Here is a 22,533-nt window from a genome sequence, read left to right as displayed (position 1 = left end):
CGTCAGGTGGTCATTTACAAACAGAGCTGACATGGGGGTGGTTAATGGCTTCCCGTTGTCAAAGCTGCAACCCACAGTTCTCCATATGGGCTGTGAGAGCCTTGGCTGTGACACCCTTAAGGGTGTCCCTTAAGTCCCCCATGAAGGCATGTGAAACTGTAGCCCCTGTGCGATGGTATTTGGAGATGGGGCCTGTGGGGGCCATTGGGTCATGAGGATGGTGCCCTCCTGAACGGGGTTAGTGCCCTATTGAGAAGAGACAGGTGTGAGCCGCCCTCTTTCTACCCTCAGCTGTGTGAGAACACAGCAACAAGTCGGCCAGTGGGGAGGACCCTCAGACAGCCATGCCGGGCCCCCGATCTAGAACTGCCCAGCCCCCAGAGCAGTGAGAATTCAGAGTCTGTTGTTTACAAGCCATTAAAGCCATGGTATGTTTGTGATAGCAGCTGGAGCAGACTAAGGGAGTGGCTTCAAACCCATTTACTCAGGTCTACAGTCTGAGTGGGTCTCCGTGGGGCAGCTCAGCTCTGTGCCACTGTGCAGGACATGGGCTGGTCTGAAGGATGAGAGCTGGGACCACCCTGAGGCTCTTGGTCTCTGGTGTCTGGGCTCCAGACCAGCCTCACGCCATCAGGTGGGGGCTGGAGCAGCTGGGGCCCCGGGAGCCTGTCTGTCTGTCTGTCTCTATGGCCACTCCGGGGGCCCTCCCCTGCCCAGCAGCGTCTGTGTGCAGGAATGCTTCCATGCTGGGGCACGGCTCCCCAGGACTGTGTCCCGAGCAGATAGGGTTGTGTGAGCCCCCCCTTTCCTAAACGAGGCTTAGAAGTCACGTTGCGGCACTTTCGGCAGTTTCCGGCCTGCCTGGGTCACGGGAAGGGAACGTGGCCCTCCCCTCCTTGGAGGAATGCCCGCTCCTTGTGAGGAGATCATGCTGGGTGGGGCATGTCCGTGGGGCCATCTTTGGAAAACACCGTCTGCCACACCCCATCCACACCCCATCCTCTTGGCACTAAATCCACATCCCTCCCATGTGCAGTGGCACGACTCCCGGTCCAGCCCCCAAATCTCACCCTGCCATGGCCTCAGGCTCAGTCCGCACGATCTCATCGGGGACAGCAGGCCCCCTGGGCCCTAGTCCTTGAGCTCATTCCTCATACAAAGACGCCCACACCGAGGAGAGGCGCTGTCTGCCCCAGACATCCAGCAGCCGTGATGGGCAGGGATTGGACTACAGCAGCAGAACCTTGTGTTGGAACCAGCAGGGTGTCCGTGTTTGGGCACAGAGAGGTTCACTTATGGGCAGGTATCGGCCTCTGTGATCACGGGCTGGCCGGTGTGCAGTCCACAGGCCGTGCTCCTGGCGAGAGCCCTTCCACAGAAGAGCTGGTGTGGCCGCTGGAGCCTAAGGCCGTCCAGAGCAGGATTCTCTCTTCCTGGGGGTCTCAGCCTTTCCTCCGCTCCAGCCTTCAACCGACTGGATGAGGCCCCCTGCACCGTGGGGGATCTGTCTTAGCCGAGTCTACGGATTTAAATGTGAGCCCCTCTAACCCGTCACGTTCTCAGCAAGTATACACTGGTGCTCGAGGGAGCGTCTGGCCCCGGTGCCCAGCCACGTGGACACAGAAAATGCATCATTGCGGGCACTGTCCTATTCCCAAGCCAGGCGGGGAAGGTGCACTGCAGCCGGCGGACGGGGTGGTTCCTGGACCAGGTTCTAGTCTCATTCCTGGGCATGACTTTCCAGCGCTCTTGGCTCTGCCCTCTGGATTCCTGGCTCTCCCTTCCCAGTTCTTTCTTTTCCATAAGAAGTGGCCAGTGTTTGCCGCTGATGGTTTTCTCAGCCCGTTTCCTGTTTTCCTCCTGTGCTGTCTGGGGCCCACGCAGTAGCTCCTCCGGTGTGGTGGGCTGACAGGCCTGGCGGGTTTTCCGTGGCTCTCTTGGCCTCGCGCCAACCGACCAAAGCCCTGCCTGCAAAGGTCACGTCCCCGGGCCTTTGCCACCACTTTGCCCCACTGCCGTGGAAAGTCCTGAAAATTCTAAAAGCTGTGGTTGACTGAGTCTGCCCTCGAGAGCGTCCGAGCGGCCTCACTCTGGTTGAGCGTCCCCCCCGCCCCCTGCCGATATTCGGAGGCTCTCACAGAGGGCGAGTGCCCCCCAGATGTGATTGTTTCCCCGAAGCTCCTTTGCTGGTCGACAGCCCTGCAGCCCCCACCAACAGGAGCCGGTTTTACTTCCAACCCCGGCCCCCGAAAGGCTTGCTTCCTTTATGTGTCTCCCACATCTCCCTTGAGAGCAAGGAGAACACCTGCCTCACCCCTGCCCCCCTCACTGGATCAGAGCTGCCGAGGGCGACCCCAGCAGCAGCCCGCGAGCCTCTGTGCCGGCGGAGCGGGGGTCCCGGAGCGCAGGCCTGGCCACCCCACGTGCCCTGACAGCGGTGGGAGCTGCGGGAGTCACGGCTCCTGGCGGTGCCTCCGGCCGAGCCCGCCGCCCCACTCTGCGGCAGTGTGTGCTGCAGCCACTCCTGCACGGGCGCTCCGGGTCATTGCCGACTGTCCCCCACCAGCACAGCTGCGTGTCTGCGGCTCCCACATCTGGGCAGCGTCATGGGGGGACGGCTCTCCGGGCCTCCCTCCACCGAGGGCAGCGCAGGTGACCTCTCCGAGGGGTGCTCCTGCTTCCAAACCCCGGGCGGGGCGCCCGACACGGGGCATGGCAGGTTGTCCGTGCGGCCTCTCCCCTGGGACCCTCCGGTGTCCCCCATGTCCGCACGGTGGGGCAGGGGTCCGGGGTGCAAGTCCTCCGAGGGGGAGAACCAGGACCAGCTGTACTGCCCTTTGTCGTGCGGGCTCCCTTCCCCGTGGCGGCGTCGGGTCAGGAGGACCGACGCTGGGGTCAGCCTCACCTGCTGGGGACAGCGCGGGATGAGCTGCAGGGGCGGCCCCCTCGGGAGGGACCACGGGCCCCCATGATCCGCCTGTGCCTCCGTCCAGCTCCGGCTCCTCGCCGTCCACCAGCAGCTCCCTCCGTGAGGGGCCCAGGGCCTGTTCTGACCTGCCGGCTTCCTCTCAAGGTCTGCTCTGCCTGTTTGCCCCCAACTACACCGCTTCCTCCGGGGAGGGTCCCTGGGTGGGCCAGAGCAGGCCTGTCCCCCCACAACCTGTCCCCTGTCTGTGATCATTCCCTTGGTCCCTGGTTCTAACGGCTGGGGTGTGTCTGTCACGGCCCTGCCAGGACTAGGAGCCCCAGGAAGCCAGTTCCGCACCTGCCTCCCCCTGAGTCACACTGGGTGGGCAAGGGGGCTGATGTGGGGTAGGCGTCCCTGCTGCGACGGGAACCTGTGTGCCAGGATTCCTGTGTCCTGTTCCCTGTGCTCTGCTTGGCCTACACGTGGGCCTGGCATTAGTAGGCTTGTATTATCAGACGTTTGTTGAATGACTGTGTGACTAAATGATGAAAAAGAACTTGACCCTGATGAAGAGCATGAGGCAGCTCAGGTGTAGAGGCCTCGTCTGCCGGGGGACGGTGCTCCCGTGTCCTCACGGGGGTGGGGTTCGTGGTGCAGACGGGAGCTCTGGTCCCCCATCCTGGGCAGCATGGCCTGTGTGGAGTGCGTCTGGCAATAGCTCACGTCACACTGTGCTGGGCGCGGGCTGACCCCTGTGCACACTCCTGCCCTTCCAGGGCAGACGGGAGTCCCACGGACGGAATATGGACGTCGGGCTAAATGGTTCTGGCTCCGGAGTTATCGTTCTCAAGAAGGCAGGACGGACTGTGCAGGACTGTCCGTTTGTGTGGACAGGCATCACCAGGACGCGTCTTAGTGCCAACGCTCGTCATGTTTACTCCACTGTTAAGTCCTTCTGGAAGGTTCCACATTTCGAGGAGAAATCCTGAGAGAGGACACAGGCCCAGTTGATGTAGCAAAGGCTGTGACCCACCGACGGGACCCCTGGCTCAGGGTGTGTCCACACGGGGCTCAGGCCTTCGTAGGGGCACTGCAGTCCAGAGTCTCATGCTGCTTGGACGTGGCCGTGGGCTGTGGGTTCGTGGTGGCCTTGGTGTCTCCTGACCCAAGAGTGTGAGCTGAGAGGCACTTGTCCTGCACCTGGAACCCCCGACCCGCGGGGTTGGGATCGGCAGCGAGCAGGACGAGGCTCGGAGACAGGGCAGCGCCCTTGCCCGCTGCTCCTGCTCTTCCCGTTCTCAGGGGCTCCAGCCCCAGCAGATGAGCACCGGGGGACTGCCGGGCTGACCCCGCCAGGCTGCAGACCACACCCACGGGTCGCCTGGGCAGTCTGCTGCACTGTCAAGGGATTTGTAGGCATCTTGAGAAAGAGTTGGATCTCAGACATTCCTGGACTCGAGATAGGGCCTGGAGATACGGAAGGCGCAGTAGGATCCTGGCTCCAGCCCAGCACCGCGTGCCTTGGCTGTGGGGCCCTGCGTAGTGCCTTGACCCCAAGGACTCTGTTTCGCTTGTTTCTGGGAAAGGCAGGGAGCCGGTGCTCTTGGGGGCCCCAACGTCCCGAGCCTGGGAACAGGTTCTGGGGCTGGAGGCTCTCCGGTTCAGCAGGATTTAGGTTTGCATGTTTTTTCTGCAAACGTGCGGCCCAAGTCACGCCTAAGATTTAGCAAAATTTGACTCTTAAAAGTGATGCGTCATTCTCAGGACAATGTTCCTGAAATCCTGGCCCTTAGGAGGGTGCGATCCTTTCTTCACTGTATGCCTGTCTGCTCAGGGGCCCGGCTGGACCCAGCGTGGTTTTATTTTGTACATGGACACACACATATGCATGTGCATGTGCTCACATAAGTGTGTACACACGGGCATGAGTGCGTACACACGTAGACACAAAGGGGCGTGTGTGTGAGTTTTCTAATCCTGACAGTAGTACACCTCGAGGAGAGGTGGTTCGAAGACACCAAAAATTATGAAAAAAGAAGTCACACATCCACAAGGCTTTTAGACTTTTTGGCACTTTTCTCAGTGTCTTTGTTTTTTTTTAAAGATTTTACTTATTCATTTGACAGAGAGAGAACATAAGCAGGGGGAGGGAGAGGGAGAAGCAGGCTCCCTGTCGAGCTGGGAGCCCAATGTGGGACTCCGTCCCAGGAGCCTGGGATCGTGAACCGAAGGCAAGTGCTTTACGACTGAGCCGCCCGGTCCCACCAGGCGCCCACCTCCATGTCTTTCTTAGTGTGTTTCCCCTGTGCGCGCGCTCTCTCTCTCTCTCTCTCTCTCTAAATGGCATGGGCCACCTTGTGATCTCGGGCTTTAAATTCAGAATCGTGAGGGAGGCCTTTTCCCAAATGCTTGGAAACCCTGAGAATGGTTTTTCGTGATGGCACGGGACTACATGCAATTGAGTGGTAAAATCCCCCGTTCATGAGTCCCATGTTTTGCAAAATGTTTTGTCCTGAAATCTGCTTTTCCGGAGCAGTTTCCGTCCGAGGCGTGGAGCACCATGGCGGTGCTGGATGACCTGTCCAAGCGGCCGGTCATGCGGGAGCCGTGGGGACCGAGGGAACCATGCAGGTGCTCCCAGCCTGACCCGTGTCTACAAGGTTGGATACACGGTGCTTCAAAGCCCCCTTTTCCACTCAGCAACTTCCCGCGTCTTCACGGAACTCCGAACCCTGGGCAGACGGCGGGGGCTGCTGCCCGGGGCTCACGGGCTTGCTGGGAAACCGCAGCCCCCGCAGTTACTCCGATGGCTCACTGCGGTTGGCGTTTGCCAAGTGCGACGGGATTTGTTTGTTTTTCCCCCAAAGTCACCATCTTTGCGAGGCTGCAGTTTCCTCTCTCACCCCGAACTCCCCTCACGTTAGCTTCAAGCTCAGGCGGAGAAAACATAGCGCAAATGGAGAGGTTGGCGACTCGTTGATGAGCACTGTTGCTCGGACGGTCAGGGCTGGCAAAGACAGCCGGGGAGCAGGCGCCCTCGGTCGGCCTCCGGACGGAGCTGCGAACCTTCCTCGCGGGCGCTCTCCTGGCGACCCTGCACGGCCGGACGTGGAGCGGTCCCTGCCGCGCCCCTGGGCTCGGGCACAGCCTGCCGTCTCCGCGGGATGCGGCGGCCCCTGTGCGAGGTCAGTGAGCCGTTCAGCTGCCTCCCCTCCGGGCGCCCCACCGCGGCTGGGAGCACCCCGAGGTGAGAGCACTCGGGTCCACCGCAGGGTCCCTCCCCGCCATCTCTCTGCCCACAACAGGAAGGCCGGTTCTGCGCGTCGGGCCGGGTCGCTGTGAGCCTTGTCCCCGGGCCTCGCGGAGTCCGCGCTCCTGGTCAGCAGCGGCCGCGGCCCAGGATGAAGCTCCCGGGAAGTCGCTGCCTCCGTGCGGGGCCTGTGCGGATGTGCTGATGCCCAGGCGCGGCGGGAGGGGGACCACGGACGCTCTGCGCGGCGCCCGAGCCAAACCAGAGGAGAACAGACGTGGGAGAGAAGGGGTCCCTCCTCGTCAGCTCGTCCCAACAGCCGTGAATAACGAGTGACATTAGTGGAAAAGGCACTGGGTTGGGACTTTTTTTTTTCCCTTAAGATTTTATTTGAAAGAGAGAGTGTGTGTGTGTGGTTGGGGGGGGGGGCAGAGGGAGAGGGAGAAGCCGACTCCCGCCTGAGCAGGGAGCCTGAGGCGGGACTCGATCCCTGGACCCTGAGATCAGGACCCAAGCTGAAGGCTGCCGCTTCACCGACTGAGCCGCCCAGGCACCCCAGGCTTTCACAGGTTTTAATTAAACTCTGTAGGCAACTGGTGTGACCTTGGACAAGGCTCCTTAATAAAACCAAGGGCTTAACTTTAAAGATGACAAAAGGTGAGCTTTTATTTAATTTTGCCATATTTCAATTCCACTGGAACTTTAAGCATCTTGAATAAGTTACTTAACGAATGAGTAACAAATAAGTTACTTAACCTCAGCACTAGGAATGAAGCAACTTAAGGGGATTCCTACGCTGCAGATGAACCTATTACTTATGTGTGAGGCTGTGGCTTCCATCAATTTTTAGGACTAAGCCGGACTCACTAACTAATAAATACTGGCAGCCATTTATTTGTTTATTTATTTATTTATTTTTAAAGATTTTGTATTTATTTATTTGACAGAGAGAGGTCACAAGCAGGCAGAGAGACAGGCAGAGAGAGAGAGAGGAGGAAGCAGGCTCCCCGCTGAGCAGAGAGCCCGATGCGGGACTCGATCCCAGGATCCTGGGACCATGAGCTGAGCTGAAGGCAGAGGCTTTAACCCACTGAGCCACCCAGGCGCCCCCTGGTAGCCATTTAAACACACAGAACAACATCTCAAATTATCAACTGTGAAATATTCCAAACATCGTAAACAAGGGGCGCCTGCATGGCTCGGTCATTAAGCCTCTGCCTTTGGCTCAGGTCATGATCTCAGGGTCCTGGGATCGAGCCCCGCATCGGACTCCCTGCTCGGAGGGAATCTGCTTCTCCCCTTCCCGCTCCCCTGCTGTGTTCCCTTTCTCTTTCAAATACAGAAATAAGTAAATTAAATTTAAAAACAAAGCAAAACATCATAAATAGTGTAATAAGAAGTACAAAGTATCCTAAAAAGATGTCACGCCTTCTTCTTTTGCCCTTTATGCTTTAAGATTAAAGGAAAATAAATGATACTGACTTGGTGGGAGACCCCATTCCTTCCGTCTTGGGAAGTAACCTCTGGACCCGACATCTGCCACCGTCTTCTTCCCAAAACACAGTGTTCTTTTGTGCGTGTGTGTGTGTGAATGGGATGACAAACCACCAACCCTCAAAAATGCAAAATTGTGTTTTTGAAATGTATTCATAGAGATACATGTAAATCTAGTTCTTTTTTTGTGGTAGAGTAATTTTGGCAGATCCAAAATCAGTCTAAAAGCAACTCCGTGGATTCGTATTGTGTAAAAGGACACACGCCATCCTCACTCCCAGGACTGATCGTGTTACCGCCAGGTCACCCTCCGCTTGCTTCTCCACCAGCCACCAAGGGATTTCCACTGTCAAGGAGACATTGTGGCTCCATGGGCGTGACAGGTCCACTGACCTGCAGAGCCCCCAGTGCATCCCGCCTCCTCCTGTTTCTAGAACTGGTCAGGCTTGTTTCCATCGCAGGATTTCCCCTCTGCTGGGCTCTCTGGTGCATCCCATCTCACCGACACTCCGAGTCTCCTCTCGGGTTCAGTGTGCGTTCCCCGTTCTCAGAGGGGTCTCTCCTGATCCCAGGCTCAGAATCCAGTCCAGCCGTCACTGTCTCTCAGAACTGTGTGCGTGTCCTTCATGACACGACTCTCATTCACTCGGAACTCAGAGAATGGCTGCAGGCTTGCCTTCCTCCCTAGACTGGGGCCTTGGTGGGGGCTGGGACCACATCAGCTGGGTTCCTGGGTGCCTCCTGGTCCCTGGTGCACTTCCTGCTACACTGTAGGTGTTCCGTAGACGTCTGCCCAATAAATGGGGAAAGGAATGAAGATTGCTAATTATTTGTCAACGTTGAGGTATCCATGGGGATTTCACAGGTCGAATGACTGAGAAAAACTGGGATTTATTTGGCTCAGGTCGTTGCTCCTTTCTGATCCCAGCTTTCCATCCCCGGGGGACACTCAGTTTGATTTCAGCAGATGTGCAGAACACATTAGCTGCGGGAGAGTCGGGTCTACCCACACAGACTGCTCAGCATGGCATCTCAGGGCAAGAAAGTGCAGCGTGGACTTACCATTCAGGTGCCTCTTTCCAGATGCTCCGCGATTCTATCTGTAACCTTAGTGTTGACGCCGTGTGTTTGGCTAAATCTGTAATTCTTGAATCTGGACCCACAGGGACAAACGCTTCTATTGCAACATAATCTGAGTGTGTGTCCGAAGGGACTTGAGCAGACGGTGAGCTCCTCCACCGTGGCCACAGTCTCTGGAAGGACCGCACAGACACGTCCGTTCAGTTCTGCTAGCCTGGGACTCGGGCGCCCACAGGACCGGGGGTGCGGCGGCGGCCGGCGATGTCGGCTCTCGCTGCAGCGGGGAACACGCGGCGCTGCCTTCAGCTGCCTGCAGTGGCCCTTCCATTCCTGCTCCCCTCCCCGTATGGTCATTACGTCACCAGCAGAGGCACGTCTTGTGCGTCCTGGAGCTCTAACGTGCTGTGTATCTCTGAACTCTTGAATTAGGAAAAAAAAAACAAACCATGATCTGACGAAGAAAGCAGAATAGTAAATCCGTTCAAACAAACTTTGACCTAGCTGTCCACCTGGGTTATTGTAAATTTTATCTCTCTACACGCTTCACTCCCTCCCGGCAGGCAGTAACGGGGGATGGCCAAGGGTGCGGACACAGAGACCCCCTCACTGTGCAGCCTTTGGCACAGCAGGCGAGAGCTGCCTGTGGAGTGGGGTGCTCAGCTCTGCCAAACATGGCACCTCGGGCTGCCATCCCAGGCTCCCACCAGCTTTCTTGAATTCCTGCCCAGCAGGAGGCAGTCCCTGGGGACTCGGTGGCCTGCTCACAAGGTGAACAGCTAGAACAGTCTTGGGCATTGTTTGGGTCTGTTGCTAAGTTTTTTGGTTTTATGAGACTAGTCACTGGAGATTTCTGGGCATCAAGCATTTTCTCCTTTACTAAGTCAGGGCCCTGGTGGTCGTCCTGCTAGTCCTCGTCTGTGAGTCACGAGCGCGGACCACCGAGTTGCCGTGCTGGCGACAGGGCCGGTCTGGACACGGCTGGGATGGTCGACGCTCGTTCGGGCCTGGTCCAGGCTGTGTGCGGTGCTGGCCAGGGCGGGAATGCCCACTTGTGCACGCTTCCCGGGGGCAGGAACTGTGCCGTGCTGCGTTCTTTATAAACCCAAGGCAGTGCTGTGACGCAGGCTCCGGTTTTTGGTTAGGAAGACTGCAGTTTCCAGGGAGGGGAACCCCACGCAAGTCAGCTCATGTGTCAAATGGAACTGATTAGCTCAGGGACCTCGGACGCCCCAGCATGAACCTGGCTGGAGGCCGGGCTCGACCCAGGGGCCTCTCCTTCCGTCTCCCAGGTGGTGCTGTGTGAGCCAGCTTCCTTTTCTAGACTGAAGACCAGACTGCCTTTGACTTCTGCCCCACTGAGGCAGGGCCCTTCCTCCTCCTGCGTCAGCTGGCAGGTTGCCGTGTCCCGGTGGCCAGAGACCTGACCTGAGGCCGCGCTCTATGGAACAAGGCACGGGGCGTCTGGTGTCTCGGAACAGGCAGCTCACTGCCTGCTTCACGGGCCTTGGACTCTGGACTTGAACAGCTCTTACGTAAAGCTTTTATTCGGGAAATTCCCGAGGAGTTTACTTGTTCCCATCATCTCCTGCTGAAGATTTGCCCCCTCAAGTTACCGAGATCGTAACTCCCCTAATAACGCCCGCGAAAGCGCAGGTGCCCGCTCACCTGTCTGCTTTATTCCCAGCATGGGGTGCGGGGCTGCCAGTTTCTAGGATCCCGTGGACAGTTGTCCTGGGCCACGGACGGGGCTCAGGAAGACGTGGAGGCTTCGGTCCCCCCAGCATGCGGATGCCGCTGAAGTCACCTTCCTCACAGTCAGCACTAGTGACGGACCCGACGCTTCCAGACACATCGGGCCTGGGCTCCCGGTGCTGGTTCCAGTTCTGGCTCTGGCCCTAGGAGCTGTGCGCTGGCGGCATCATGCCATGTGGGGGAGGCTGCCCCTTCTCCTTACCTCTGCTGCGCAGCGGAGCTCACGAGAGCAAGGCCCTGGCGTGTCTGTATGGTCGCGCCCCCCGCAGAACCTGCCTGGGGCAGCCCCACGCCCGGGATGGAGACATTAGCCATCGCGTTCTCACTACCCCTGTGCCGTCAGGCCACGTCACAGCTCATCTGGTCTTTTAGAAAGGTCCTTCGTGAAAACAGAATTCTAGATTGCCGTCGGGTGGAATAAAGCCTAAGCGGTGTCACTCGGTCTACCGAAGGGCAGCCGCACTCCTGTAATTATCCACAGACTATGGCACCAGCCTCCCCGTGGGCTTCTGAACTCCACGGGATACACGGCCGGCCTGGGCTTCAGGGCCTCTGACTCACCGCGTCTCTCCCTGCTTGGAGCACATTACCGATCTCTCACAGGCGGACTCCACGGGCTCCACTTCCCACGCTTCTGAGACCCCACACGCCCCTCGCTTGCCATGGCCGGACAGCGGCGTTACTGGGCCACATTTCTGAACGAAGATATATTTCGTGACTGACGCTTCCCGTGGCCAGCTCTGGCCTCGGAAATGCTGCTCCCGGTGTTTGGACGGTCCTCCTGCAAGTCTCTTCTGCACCGTGATGGGTACCCAGGGAAGGGGACCCGGGCCCTGGGGGTGCCTGCAGCCTGGGCGCCTGCTCCGGGCCCCTCCGGAACTGCCCACTCATTGTAACGGGGGCCCGGAGACGAAATCATCTTGAAAAGCAGTGTTTGTATGAACAGCTGACGCAAATCAACGCGTTCTGTAACCAAACAGAATTCCCGAGGCTCCCTGCAGGTTTCTGGGGCTCTACGAGAGCTCCTGCACTTACTGCTTTCTCCGCTCATGAACCTCACGCTGACGATTGGCTGTTTCCTGGGAGAACGGGGTCTTTCTGGCGTTGGGGAAGGCGCACGGTGGGCCCGGTGCAGGCGCCATCCCGGGGCCTCCGGACCTAACAGGGTGGATGGCGATGTGTGTGGAACAGGCTGGCTGGGGCGCGCACGGCACGGGAGAGGGACTCCTCACGAGCAGCAAGGTCCGCCGCCTGTTACAGGAGCTCAGACACTCCGGGTCTATAAACAAACACGTTTTTTCAAAAAGCCGACCATAAAAATTTAAAACAAAGAGTCTTTTAAACAACCTATATTATAAGGAAGCCTATTTAATTTTAAATAAACTAATATCCACTTTAGATACATAAACAGTGTCCATCTTAGGAAATCATACAATCATTTTTAAAAATAGTCAAGAAATTCATGGAAGGAAACTTTAAAAACTCAGACCCCGGTGACTTGGGATTGTGTTGGTTTCTCTCCTGCTCCGTTACGGGCCTCGCTCTGTCTCTCTTTTCAAACACAGCGGGCCAGCCGTCAGCTTGGCGAGGTGCCCCAATCACAGCTCTTCTCTAGGTCTGCGGCGATTTACGTGAAGACAACCTTGAGGGCTTAGGTTTTTATTCAGTCTGACGTCAGGTCAGCCAAAGAGCCAGGAAGTTCTGGGACTCTTCTCAGGCTACAGAAAGAAATAAAAGACTAGGTCGGTCCTCTGAGGTCCACCGTCTTGGGCGGTGCACAGACGTGTTAAATAAAGAACGAGCCTCCTCACAGCCCGCCCCCCGAGTTTCTGACATCCGGGTTCACACACGCGTATGCACGCGCCCTTTGACCTCTTGCCCGTCTCCCCCACCCCTGACTCGGACAACCCCTCTTCTCTGTATCTGTGCGGTTTTTACTAAGATATGTCAATACACCTTAGTTTCATCAGACCTTCCCCGGAATGACCTCGCGGACAGAGTGCCGCTGCCTCCCGGGGGCCACGTGCTGGGGTTCTAGCCTTCGCCGCTCGCCCTCACTGTGCTCCGGGGTTCACGTCCATGGCCACCTCGCTGGGCGTGGCGGCTGGGGACAGGGTGGATGGCGCAGAGATGGTGTCGCAGCAGGGCTGGGCCACAGCTGAGTAAACACCAGAGCGAGTCTGTCCTGCTGGCTTCTCCGCGACCCACATGCCCCAGTGGGCCAGGCGTCCCGCTCGCTCAGCACTTCCTCCCCTGGCCTTTCCGTGCACCCTGGCCACGGCCTTCCGTGCAGCGGCTCTGCCGCGGAAGCTGCCCTTCAGGATTTCTGGAAAAGACAGAGGACAGGAGAGGCAGAGAGAATGGAAGGTTTTGCATTTCCAACTTGAAAACACGTCTGCTAAAATAATGGGAAAGCGTTTTTAGCAACCCAGCAGCAGGAGGCTAGGGGCGAACAGGTAGACATGCTCAACTCTGAGCTGCTGCAAGGCTCAGGGGACCGTCTTTGGAAGGACAGTCTCAGGGGACAGTGTTTGGAAGGACAGGCAGAAATCCGGAGACTTTGGGGGAAGCTGATTAAGAAACGCCCGTCTCGTTCGAGAGGCCAATACATCCTAGCTAGTAATGGAAAATGGAGCTGTGTTTGCTGTTTTTCTTGCCGGTATGCCCTTCGTTAGAACACAATTCGACTCTCCCCTCATGTCCATGCTAGGACTGCTAAGACCCCTTTCAGGCTGGGGAGTCTCAGAAGGTTTTGCCAGTTTAGGGAAGATTATATTTTATCCTTCCCTTGCAGGTGCTCACATCTGCCTTACACATACTTTTTTCTTGGTTTGGCTTTTCTTTGGCTGCATGTGGGCTATTTGGAGAACTGCTTCTCTGAGGTTTTTCAGAGGCTCGTTCCGAGAGCGAGGGGTTCAAACAGATTCCAGAGCTGAGCCTCCGAGGCCAAGTCCACAGAAGTGTCTCTGCTCCTTCTCCAAATATTTGGTTTTTAAACCAACTGGAAAAGACTGTAGGAAAACTGTCACATAGTAGTAAAATTAGTAGGTTCATTGTGCTTTCCACTGAGCATCCTTTACATACACATCCCATTAGGCTGAAAATAGGAATTTGTTGACCTTTGACTGCCTTTTTTTACCCATAAAAAAGGAGTTTTGTTTGGACCAACCCGATGTTTTTATTTTTTTAAAATAATTTTATTTTATTTTTCAGTGTTCCAAGATTCATTGTTTATGCACATACCCAGCGCTCCGTGCCGTCTGCGCCCTCCATAATCCCCACCACCAGGCTCCCCCATCCCCCCGCCCCCTCCCCTCCAAACGCTGAGAAACCAGATGTTTTTAAAGCTCTTTGCCTGAACCAGGTTCTCCCTGGGCCTCACAAACAGGGCAGGAATAAGGAGAGAAAATAATCCCTAAGTTGATCTCTTTATCTTCTTCATCTGACTCTCCAGCAGTGAGGAGTCACTGTCCCCTTTCCCATCCACTGTGGGTCCCCTACTGTGGCAGTGGTGGGGGAGTGTGGCAGACCCCACTGACACACGGTGACCCTGCTGCAGAGTGCACACTCAAACACGCTCTCTCTCTCCCACAAACAGGAACAAGAGTGTGCTGACACCGTCTGGAAACATCTGATGTTCCAACAAAGGAGGAGGCTCCAGCCGGATGAGTGAGGAAGGCCGCTTCTGCTGCAGGAATCCTGTTTTTCTAACACCCACCTGGCGAGTGAATTATGGACAGCCCCCTCCCCGGGGGCGGGGGGGTGAACAGTGTGGATGCAGAGGTAGCAGAGCTGCTGAAGCCGGACAGGAGACTAATAGAGACTAATCGAAATCCGGATCACAAATGAGAGTCTTAAAAATAAAAGCAAGCTCGGGGGAGCACTCCACAGGGACCGAAGTGCAAATCCCGGGTCTGAAGTTTAGAGGCAGCGGCCTTGGACGTGTTGGTCCTGGGATGCAGGGCTGGGACTGATGGGATGAGAGTAAAGTGACCCACGCTGGCCCAGGAAGAAAGGGCTGCCCTGTTTGTGAGCCCTTCCCCCTAGCTCCGCGCGGCAGAGAAGGGGCTGCGGATCACCGGGAGGCCGTCGGCGCGTTCCCGGGAGGAGGCATCGGTGCACCGGCCTGGGGACCAAGCCACGGAGACCCTGGCCCCGGGCTGGCCCACGCCTCCGTCAGAAGTTCAGCTGAGACTGCCCGGCGCTGACGCACTCCTCCTCGCGGCAGAGGGGAGCGGTGTGGGGGCCGGAGGAACCGTGCACACACCAGTGAAATCTGATCGCCGGCCAGGAAAAGCCCCGGAGGCACGGGCGACCTTGCGCAGCCCGAGTCAGGGCGCGGTCATGGTGGGGTGCTGAGCGCGGCTGCGGCGGCGGCGGTGGCGCAAGCAAGCGTCCCCATGGAGAACCCCGTGCCCCCCTGCGCCCTCTATCCCGGGGACGACCGCGGCCGCGGGGCCGAGGCCGGGGGCGCCTTTGCGCAGGGAGCGTGCGGCCAGGCCGGGGGCCGGGGCGGCGCGCCCGCAGCTCCGGGAGAGGGCAGCCTGCAGCCGCCCGACGCGCAGACACCCTGCAGTCTCCGCGCGTCGCTGTGCTTCAGCTCCGGGGACGGCTCCCCGCCGCAGTCTCGCGCCTCCGCGGCGGAAGGCGCAGCGTCCTCCCCGCCCTCGCGCCGCAGCGGCCCGCGGGTCGTGGAGCGGCAGTGGGAGGTCGGCGGCGCCGCCACCGCGTCCGCCGAGCAGCCCGGGGACCCCGAGCAGCGCGCGTCCCCGGAGGATTCTGTGTCCCCGGAAGAGCCCGCGTCCGCCGAGCAGCCCGGGGACCCAGCCCAGCGCCCGTCCCCGGAAGAGCCCGCGTCTCCCGGGGAGCCCGTGTCCACTGAGGAGCCCACGTCCCTGGAAGAGCTCGTGTCTCCCGAGGAGCCTGTGTCCACCGAGGAGCCCGTGTCCACCGAGGAGCCCACGTCGCTGGAAGAGCTCGTGTCCCCTGAGGAGCCCGTGTCCCCCGAGGAGACCGGGGACCTCCCACCCGTGGCCCCGGGCGTCGGGCCGGCGCACGGGGAGCCTGACCTGGTCATCGAGGTGTCGGGCCGCCGGCTGCGGGCACACAAGGCGGTGCTGGCGGCTCGCAGCGACTACTTCCGCGCGCGCGCGTCCCGGGACGTGCTGCGGGTGCAGGGGGTGGGCTGGGCGGCGCTGCGGCTGCTCCTGGCCTACGCGTACAGCGGGCGCATGGCGGGCGTGCGACCGGACAACGTGGCCGAGGTGGTGGCCGGCGCGCGCCGCCTGCAGCTGCCGTGCGCCGTGCAGCGCGCCACCGACGCCGTGGCGCCGCAGCTGAGCCTGGCCAACTGCTACGAGGTGCTGAGCGCGGCCAAGCGGCAGCGGCTGTCCGAGCTGCGCGACGCCGCCTACCGCTTCATGAGCGACCACTACCTGGACGTGCTGCGCGAGCCCGCGGTGTTCGGGCGCCTGTCGGGCGCCGAGCGCGACCTGCTGCTGCGCCGCCGTCTGCGCGCCGGCCGGGCCCGCCTGCTGGCCGCCGCGCTCGGACCGGCCGGGGAGCGCGCGGGCAGCCGCCCGCAGAGCCCGTCGGGGGACGCGGAGGGTCGGGGCGACGCCGCCGTCTACTGCCTGCACGAGGCGGCCGGCGAGTGGCGCGAGCTGACGCGGCTGCCCGAGGGCGCGCCGGCGCGGGGCTGCGGCCTGTGCGTGCTCTACAACTACCTCTTCGTGGCCGGCGGCGTGGGGCCGGCGGGTCCCGACGGCCGCGCGCGCCCCTCGGACCAGGTCTTCTGCTACAACCCGGCCACCGAGCGCTGGAGCACCGTGCGGCCGCTGCGCCAAGCGCGCTCGCAGCTGCAGCTGCTGGCCCTGGACGGCCACCTGTACGCCGTGGGCGGTGAGTGCCTGCTCAGCGTGGAGCGCTACGACCCGCGCGCCGACCGCTGGGCCGCCGTGGCCCCGCTGCCCCGCGGCGCCTTCGCTGTGGCGCACGAAGCCACCACGTGCAACGGCGCGATCTACGTGTCCGGGGGCTCCCTCTTCTACCGCTTGCTCAAGTACGACCCGCGGCGCGACGAGTGGCAGGAGTGCCCGTGCAGCAGCAGTCGGGAGCGCTCCGCGGCCATGGTGGCCCTGGATGGCTTCATCTACCGCTTCGACCTGGGCGGGGGCCGCGGCGACTCGCAGGCGGCGGAGGCCGGAGGCGTCAGCGTGTTCCGCTACCACTGCCTGGCCAAGCAGTGGAGCCGCTGCGCCGCGCACCTGCGGCCCCCGGGCGCGCCGTCCAGCCTGCAGCCCTTCCGCTGCGTGGCGCTGGACGGCACCATCTACTGCGTGAGCCGCGCAGGCACCTGGCGCTTCGTGCCCCCGCAGGACAGCGAGCCCGGCGCGGACGTGGGCGCGGGCGAAGGGGGCAGCTTCGAGCCCGCACCGCTCCGCGCCCCCTTGGACGCCCGAGGCTCGCTCTTCCCGTTTGTGCTCAACTTGCCGGAGAAACCGGACCGAGGCGAGGAGGGCGCCGCGTAGGGCGGGCGGGGTCCACCTGGGCATCTCCCTCAGGGACGCCCCCGTGGGCGGAGATCCACTGGAGGGGGTGGGGGGACACGGTCCATGGGGACCATTTAAACCCTTTGAAGTTGGAAGCTTGTCGCGGGGCCTTGAAGACTTTTTGCAATGCTCTTTTAAGGTCTGCTGCCCTATTCTGCATTCCCTTTTGCGCCGCTTTGCTCCACGGGTCAATGGCACACTATGTAAGGTGTGTGTAAAGGGGTGACCTTACAAATATGGCATGGGATGTCGGAGGGAGAAGGAGGAGGAAGTGGAAGATGACGCCTGAGGATGAGTGGGTGGGTCCCAGAGTGCCCATCCATTGTCCCAGGGTGCTCAGAGGCAGTTGAGCTCCCGAGTGGGATGGAGAGTCCCCAGACTGGGGGTGTGCACACTAGCTTCCTCACTGCACCAGGAGAAGACCCTGCACATAGCTCAGGGCCACCACCCCCGGGCGGGGGAGCCCCTGAAGTAGGCCACCGTGGGCTCTGTTGGCTTGAGGTTTACACTCATAACCCATACGCAGAGCTCTTGAAACTTTTTCTGCTTTAGTGAAAAGGCTCATGTCATCCTATGTTCAATTATGGTTGGGTTAGTTTCCGATGTCGCAAGCGTGAAAGGTGGGATCTGTCCCTGTCTCCTGTCCAGCAAGCGGGGAAGGATTGCCTCTGTCTGCTGCGGATCCCACAGAATGGGCCTCACCCCCTCTCAAGGGCCACTCCATCTCACCTTTCAACCCAGATAGCTTACAGACTTTTGAGTTAAAGGGTGTTAATGATTATATCCGATGTCCTAGTAATGACTTACTTCAGAGAGCAGATCGCGAGTAGCAAAAGCTGACCCCAAGGATGCTTGTCTGTTTTGAAAGGAACCTTCCTCAAGTGCCCTCTACATGAGCAGCCACCTTCCTGTTCTCGAACGGGCTCAAAGAACAGGTGCCCCTTCCCCTTGCCCCCGAGAAGAAGGTTGAAGCCCCTCTCGGCACTTCTAAAGACAAACATGTAGGCACATTTGGAATCCAGTAGTGTCCAATGTTCGCAGGATGTATTAGGCCATTCTGACGAGAGAGATTAATTTTTACTAGTATGGTGGCAGGGAGATGTGGCAGTGACAGGAAGTATACTGACATAGGGGAGGTAATGTGTATTTGTAACGTTAAGTAGCAGGTAAACTTCATTTTTTCTAATCGATTTCCAAAATACCCTAATAGAATTAACATCAATTTCAGTACTTTGAGAGGTCACGAGTGTTAAAAAGAAACCAAGTGATTGCTCATTTGTTATAACATTTTACTTTCCAAACAGGTGTAGACAGAGTTTACTGTTTATTAAGAATTTAAGGGTAAAGTGTGTGCTCAGAAAGAGAGGCAAACCGATCTGGATTCTGAATTGAGGCCATTTAAAAAAATTATAACAGGAAAAGTGCATGTTGACAGTCACCGGCACTTAACCAGAGGAAATCGCGCACCCCTCACTGCTTTTCCCTTCTTTCTCCAGTGGTGGGGGTTGACGTCTCTGTAGCAACAGAGGGTCATTGGGAAACAAGTTGTGCTTTCTAAAGAGCCTGTGGTTGTGGAAGTTACCGGTTAAGTATGTTTGGAAATGACTAGCTTGCGTCATGATGCACAAGCCAGAGCGATGGAGTTTAGGATTTCTGTGAGAGTATGTTCTAGCGACCTATGTGCTCTCTCAAGCCTGCTCCTGAGCCAAGAAGGTATCGTGGCAGCCTGGTTCTTCATCTTAGAAAAGGACAGACTTCGCCTGGCCCGGCCGTCCGTACGAGTAGAACGCAGAAACGGAAGCGGGAAAGGGAAGTTAGCGCAGGAAACAATGTTCTTGTAAAGAAACGTGCGCCTGTGTCCAGCACATTTCCCTCTAGAATCTTGTGTTTATGCTGAAGCTTTTATATGAAATGGAGCCAGGCCAATATTTTCATTCCTTCATTCTCAAATTCATGAAACACTATCACTGTGATTTTGCTCGTGAAATCATTCCTGCGATGTTTGTTGTTTCGGAACAAAATGCTGTGGGAGTGAGTTTCCCAAGCAGGCTCGTCCTGCAGGGGCACACGGGAGGTGCTGACTCGTGGGCGCTGACAGCCTCAGCGTCCCGTGCCCAGCTGGAGTTCCGTGTGTTGTTCTAGGATTTAATTGAACAGAGGCCGGCCCCAGACCTGGCGTCCCTCCTGCGGGAACTGACCCTGGATTTCCAGGGTTTGCCGCACTGGAATGCACGAGCAAGCCCAGGGAACGCATGGACACAGAGGGGCGTGGATCTTATTTCTCAATACAAATGCCTCCCAGAGACAAATGCCACGAGGACCAGTTTCTTTTGCTTTTGGGGCCAGTATTTGGAATTGTAACCACGAGGTTTGCAGCAGTCAGGCAAGCAGGTGGGGGCCGGGGCCACGATGCGGGGGACTGTGTGGTGCGGGGAGGGGCTGTTGGGGGGCATCCCCTGCCGAGACTGTCCCCTCACGGCTGATACTCCAAGGCGGGCCCTTTGCGCACACGACGGGACACTCCAGGCCTGCACCAGCGCCGGGTCGGGATGCCTCGCTGTTCCCATTCCCGGTTGCTCGCTTTGCCGCAGACTCCTGAAGACGGGTCTGTCAGAGGCCAGCGCGTCTGATGTGTGTAGGACCACCCATAACTCTCGTGCAGGTGACCCTGGCACGCAGACATTTCCCCATATGCAAAGGAGCAGTGGGCTTGTCCAGGGAGACTGCGGTGGACAGAAAGGTCCGGCCTTTGGTTAGCCGACGGCCTTTGTCCATGGAGACTCATTCGAGCCACAGAGACACGGGGCTGGCCATGTCTTCTTCCACATGTTTATTCTTGGTCTTGGGAACAACCTGAGCCCCAAGCGACCCTTGGCAGCTTTCAAGCTGGACTTGGGCCTTGCGGATGGGGTTTCTGCATCCCTGGGGGCCCCTCTAAGAGGACACACAGACGCCGTGGCTGCGTGTCTGCTGCGGTTTGAACTCTTACGCGTGCATTTTGCCGCAGACACTCAAGAAGCACAGCCGTCTGCCGCATCTGCGCCGTTTCTGGTGGCTTTGGTCATGCTGGCTCGTCAGGGGAGCTCTTGGGTAACTTCCTGTGAACAATTCTCAAACGGGATGTGTTTGAGGTCCTTGGCTGTATTTTCTAAAGCTGAGGTCCGTTGGGACCACAGCCCGCGGGAGCACCTGCAGGGCCGAAATGGCAGCAGATGGGCAGCTTGTGTTTTATTTTAGGTGCTTCCCCAGCTTATGAAATGCTGTAGTCGGGCATTCCAAAAATCCCAGCTTCTCACTTACGCCGTACCTGGGCTGTGGTATTCATGAGAAGACAGGAACGAGACGCGCACGCTCCAGCGGCACCGCCTCTCTGCCCCGGCGCCTGGACCTGCCGGCACGCACGGCCAGGCCCCCGCGCTCCGGTGCCGGGCGTGCCGCTGTGACGGGCTCCGGGACTCTGCTTTCGGGGAGCCGCAATGCAGGCTGGACGCCTCTCCTGGGAGGATTCCGCCCTCCACGGCTCTAACAAGCGTGAACAGACTGCAGGGGGGCGTCGAGTAAAGTCGCACCAGCCCTGTTCCCCGCAGGTCAGGCCCGCGGACGCTGTACGCACAGGGAATGAGCTAACGCTTCGGTTTCCCGCGCCTGGGCGCAATTGCTGTGAAGCCTTGTCCGTGTCCGCTTATGCCACGATGAAATAAATCATTGGAAATGCTACTGCTCCTGAATCTGTGCCGTGGTTGCTTCTCTGCCCACCCCCCCGCACCCCGACAGGCAGAGCGGAGCCCCAGGTGAGCTGCCCTCCCTCGGGAAACCAGAAGCGTCCTCACCTGGGCCGCGGAGGTGCCCGCCTGGTCTGCCAGGCCCGTGCCGGCGGCTCCCCTCGGTGGATGAGGGTATGATGACCCCCGAGCCTCTTTCCAGCCCCCACGTTTACGCTCGATGGTCTCTTCACACTTACAAGGCGCCTGTCCGCGCCTCCACCGCTCACCTGTCCCTTCCCTGCCCGCGGTGCCACGCGTTGGTTTCCCCGTCGGCCACACCTCTGGGTCTGCATGGTCACTTACTCCTACAAAGGGAAGCCTGTAGACCCAAACATCCCTTACAGTTCGCACCCCCCAGGATCACGGGCCCGTGCCATTGTTAATTTGTAGGGGTTCGTTAAGAAATTATTTCTTTTTCTCTTAAAAATATTGTTTCATGGGGCGGGGGGCTGGGGGATGTAACTTGGGCTGGGGGACGCAGGAGCTCCCCGATCCGAGCTTGCCGTATCATTTCCTAATGGCTTTTTCCCTGCAAAACCAGAATTCAATCTGAACTTCCGCACAGCTGCAATCCCCCCCCCGCCGAGTTCTGGGGTTCTGATAATGGCCCGGGATGAGTTTCTTGGCCTTTCACACCTTTTCAGTTAGGTGCAATGCCACGAAACACAGGGGCTTTGCAGACGGAGGTGATGCACTTTATAACAAGTTGGGGCCCACGGAGGGTATGGGAAAAGCTCACATCGCTGGTCTGAGGTTCTCGTCCCGTGAGAAAGGACGATTTTCTTAAAACCACTTCCGGCAGATGAACTGACATCTGTGTTTGCCGAGGGGAGTTATTGGGCTCAATTCTTCAGAGAGCACAGCGGCCCCCGAGCGCCTTCCTTGGGGACCATTTTGCTGGTGGCTGGTGGCCCTGCCCTTTGGCGCTAACAGGACATTGACCTGGGCACTGCGCTGTCCCAGACCGACCTGCTGGTTCCCGCAGATGCCTCCGAACATTCCAGCAGCAGGAAGTAAGCAGCCGTGTCCCAAGGGGTCCCACTAGAAGCCCGTCACTGGAGCGTTTCGGGGAGGGATCCGGCACTGACCGCTGATCACCGACAGCGGGTCATTACACTCCATGAAGCTGTCCCCTGGTGCTGGCTGGGAAAGGTAGAAAAAGCACCGAGGCAGGACGTCGTCTGCGTTCATTCTGAGTGGCGGGTCTGTCCCATAACTAGAACCTGTGGGACGCCCGACTCCATGAACGGTCACATTTCCGTACCTGTATCATCAACAATGCCATCGGAGCGCTGACGGGTCAGTTGTGCGCACAACCTGCCGCAGGCACCCCCGGGTCGGGGCTTCTCAGACCTCAGAGTCCGGGAGAGGCCCTTTGTGAACTCCTAAAAAATGCAAAATCCTAGGTCCCAACATGAGAGGCTCCATTAAAGCTGTCCCCGGGGAGCCTGGAGTTTGGGTTTTCACAAACACCACAGGTATCGCCGGTGCTCACGGCCGCGTTGCGTGCGGGGGTCCCGCATGTGCGACGGTCCCCGTAGAGCCCAGGTCCCCGTGGCGCTGTGCTCGCTGTGGACACGTCTCCGGGGCTGCCTCTCGTCCCGCACCTGTCGTGGCGACGCTGCCTGTGCTGCTCCGGCTGGATCGTCCTGGAGAGGTTGTGATTGTCACACACCATGAGTGGGGTGCACTAAGAACCAGCTCCTTATGATAAGCCGCTTACATGCTAGTGAG

The 22,533-nt window shown here is 58.8% G+C and overlaps 1 protein-coding gene across 5 annotated transcripts in view; it reads left to right on the top strand.

The window, feature by feature from the left end:
• The window catches only part of KBTBD11 (kelch repeat and BTB domain containing 11), a 33,639-nt gene extending 12,887 nt beyond the window's left edge, over window positions 1-20,752 (top strand). For all 5 annotated transcript variants that reach the window (XM_045086179.1, XM_045086181.1, XM_045086177.1 and 2 more), the window contains exon 2: window positions 14,083-20,752. In XM_045086179.1, the coding sequence (XP_044942114.1) occupies window positions 14,885-17,014 (2,130 nt within the window). In that variant the 5' untranslated portion in view covers window positions 14,083-14,884 and the 3' untranslated portion in view covers window positions 17,015-20,752. The remainder of the gene's footprint in view (window positions 1-14,082) is intronic.
• Window positions 20,753-22,533: the final 1,781 nt, after the last annotated feature.

Source organism: Mustela putorius, unplaced genomic scaffold (assembly GCF_011764305.1).
Source record: "Mustela putorius furo isolate JIRA1106 unplaced genomic scaffold, ASM1176430v1.1 tig00000905_pilon_pilon_pilon, whole genome shotgun sequence".
NCBI classification, from domain to species: Eukaryota; Metazoa; Chordata; class Mammalia; order Carnivora; family Mustelidae; genus Mustela; species Mustela putorius.
The sequence above is the reverse complement of the archived record's forward strand: the minus strand, read 5'-3'. Positions and strand labels throughout refer to the sequence as shown.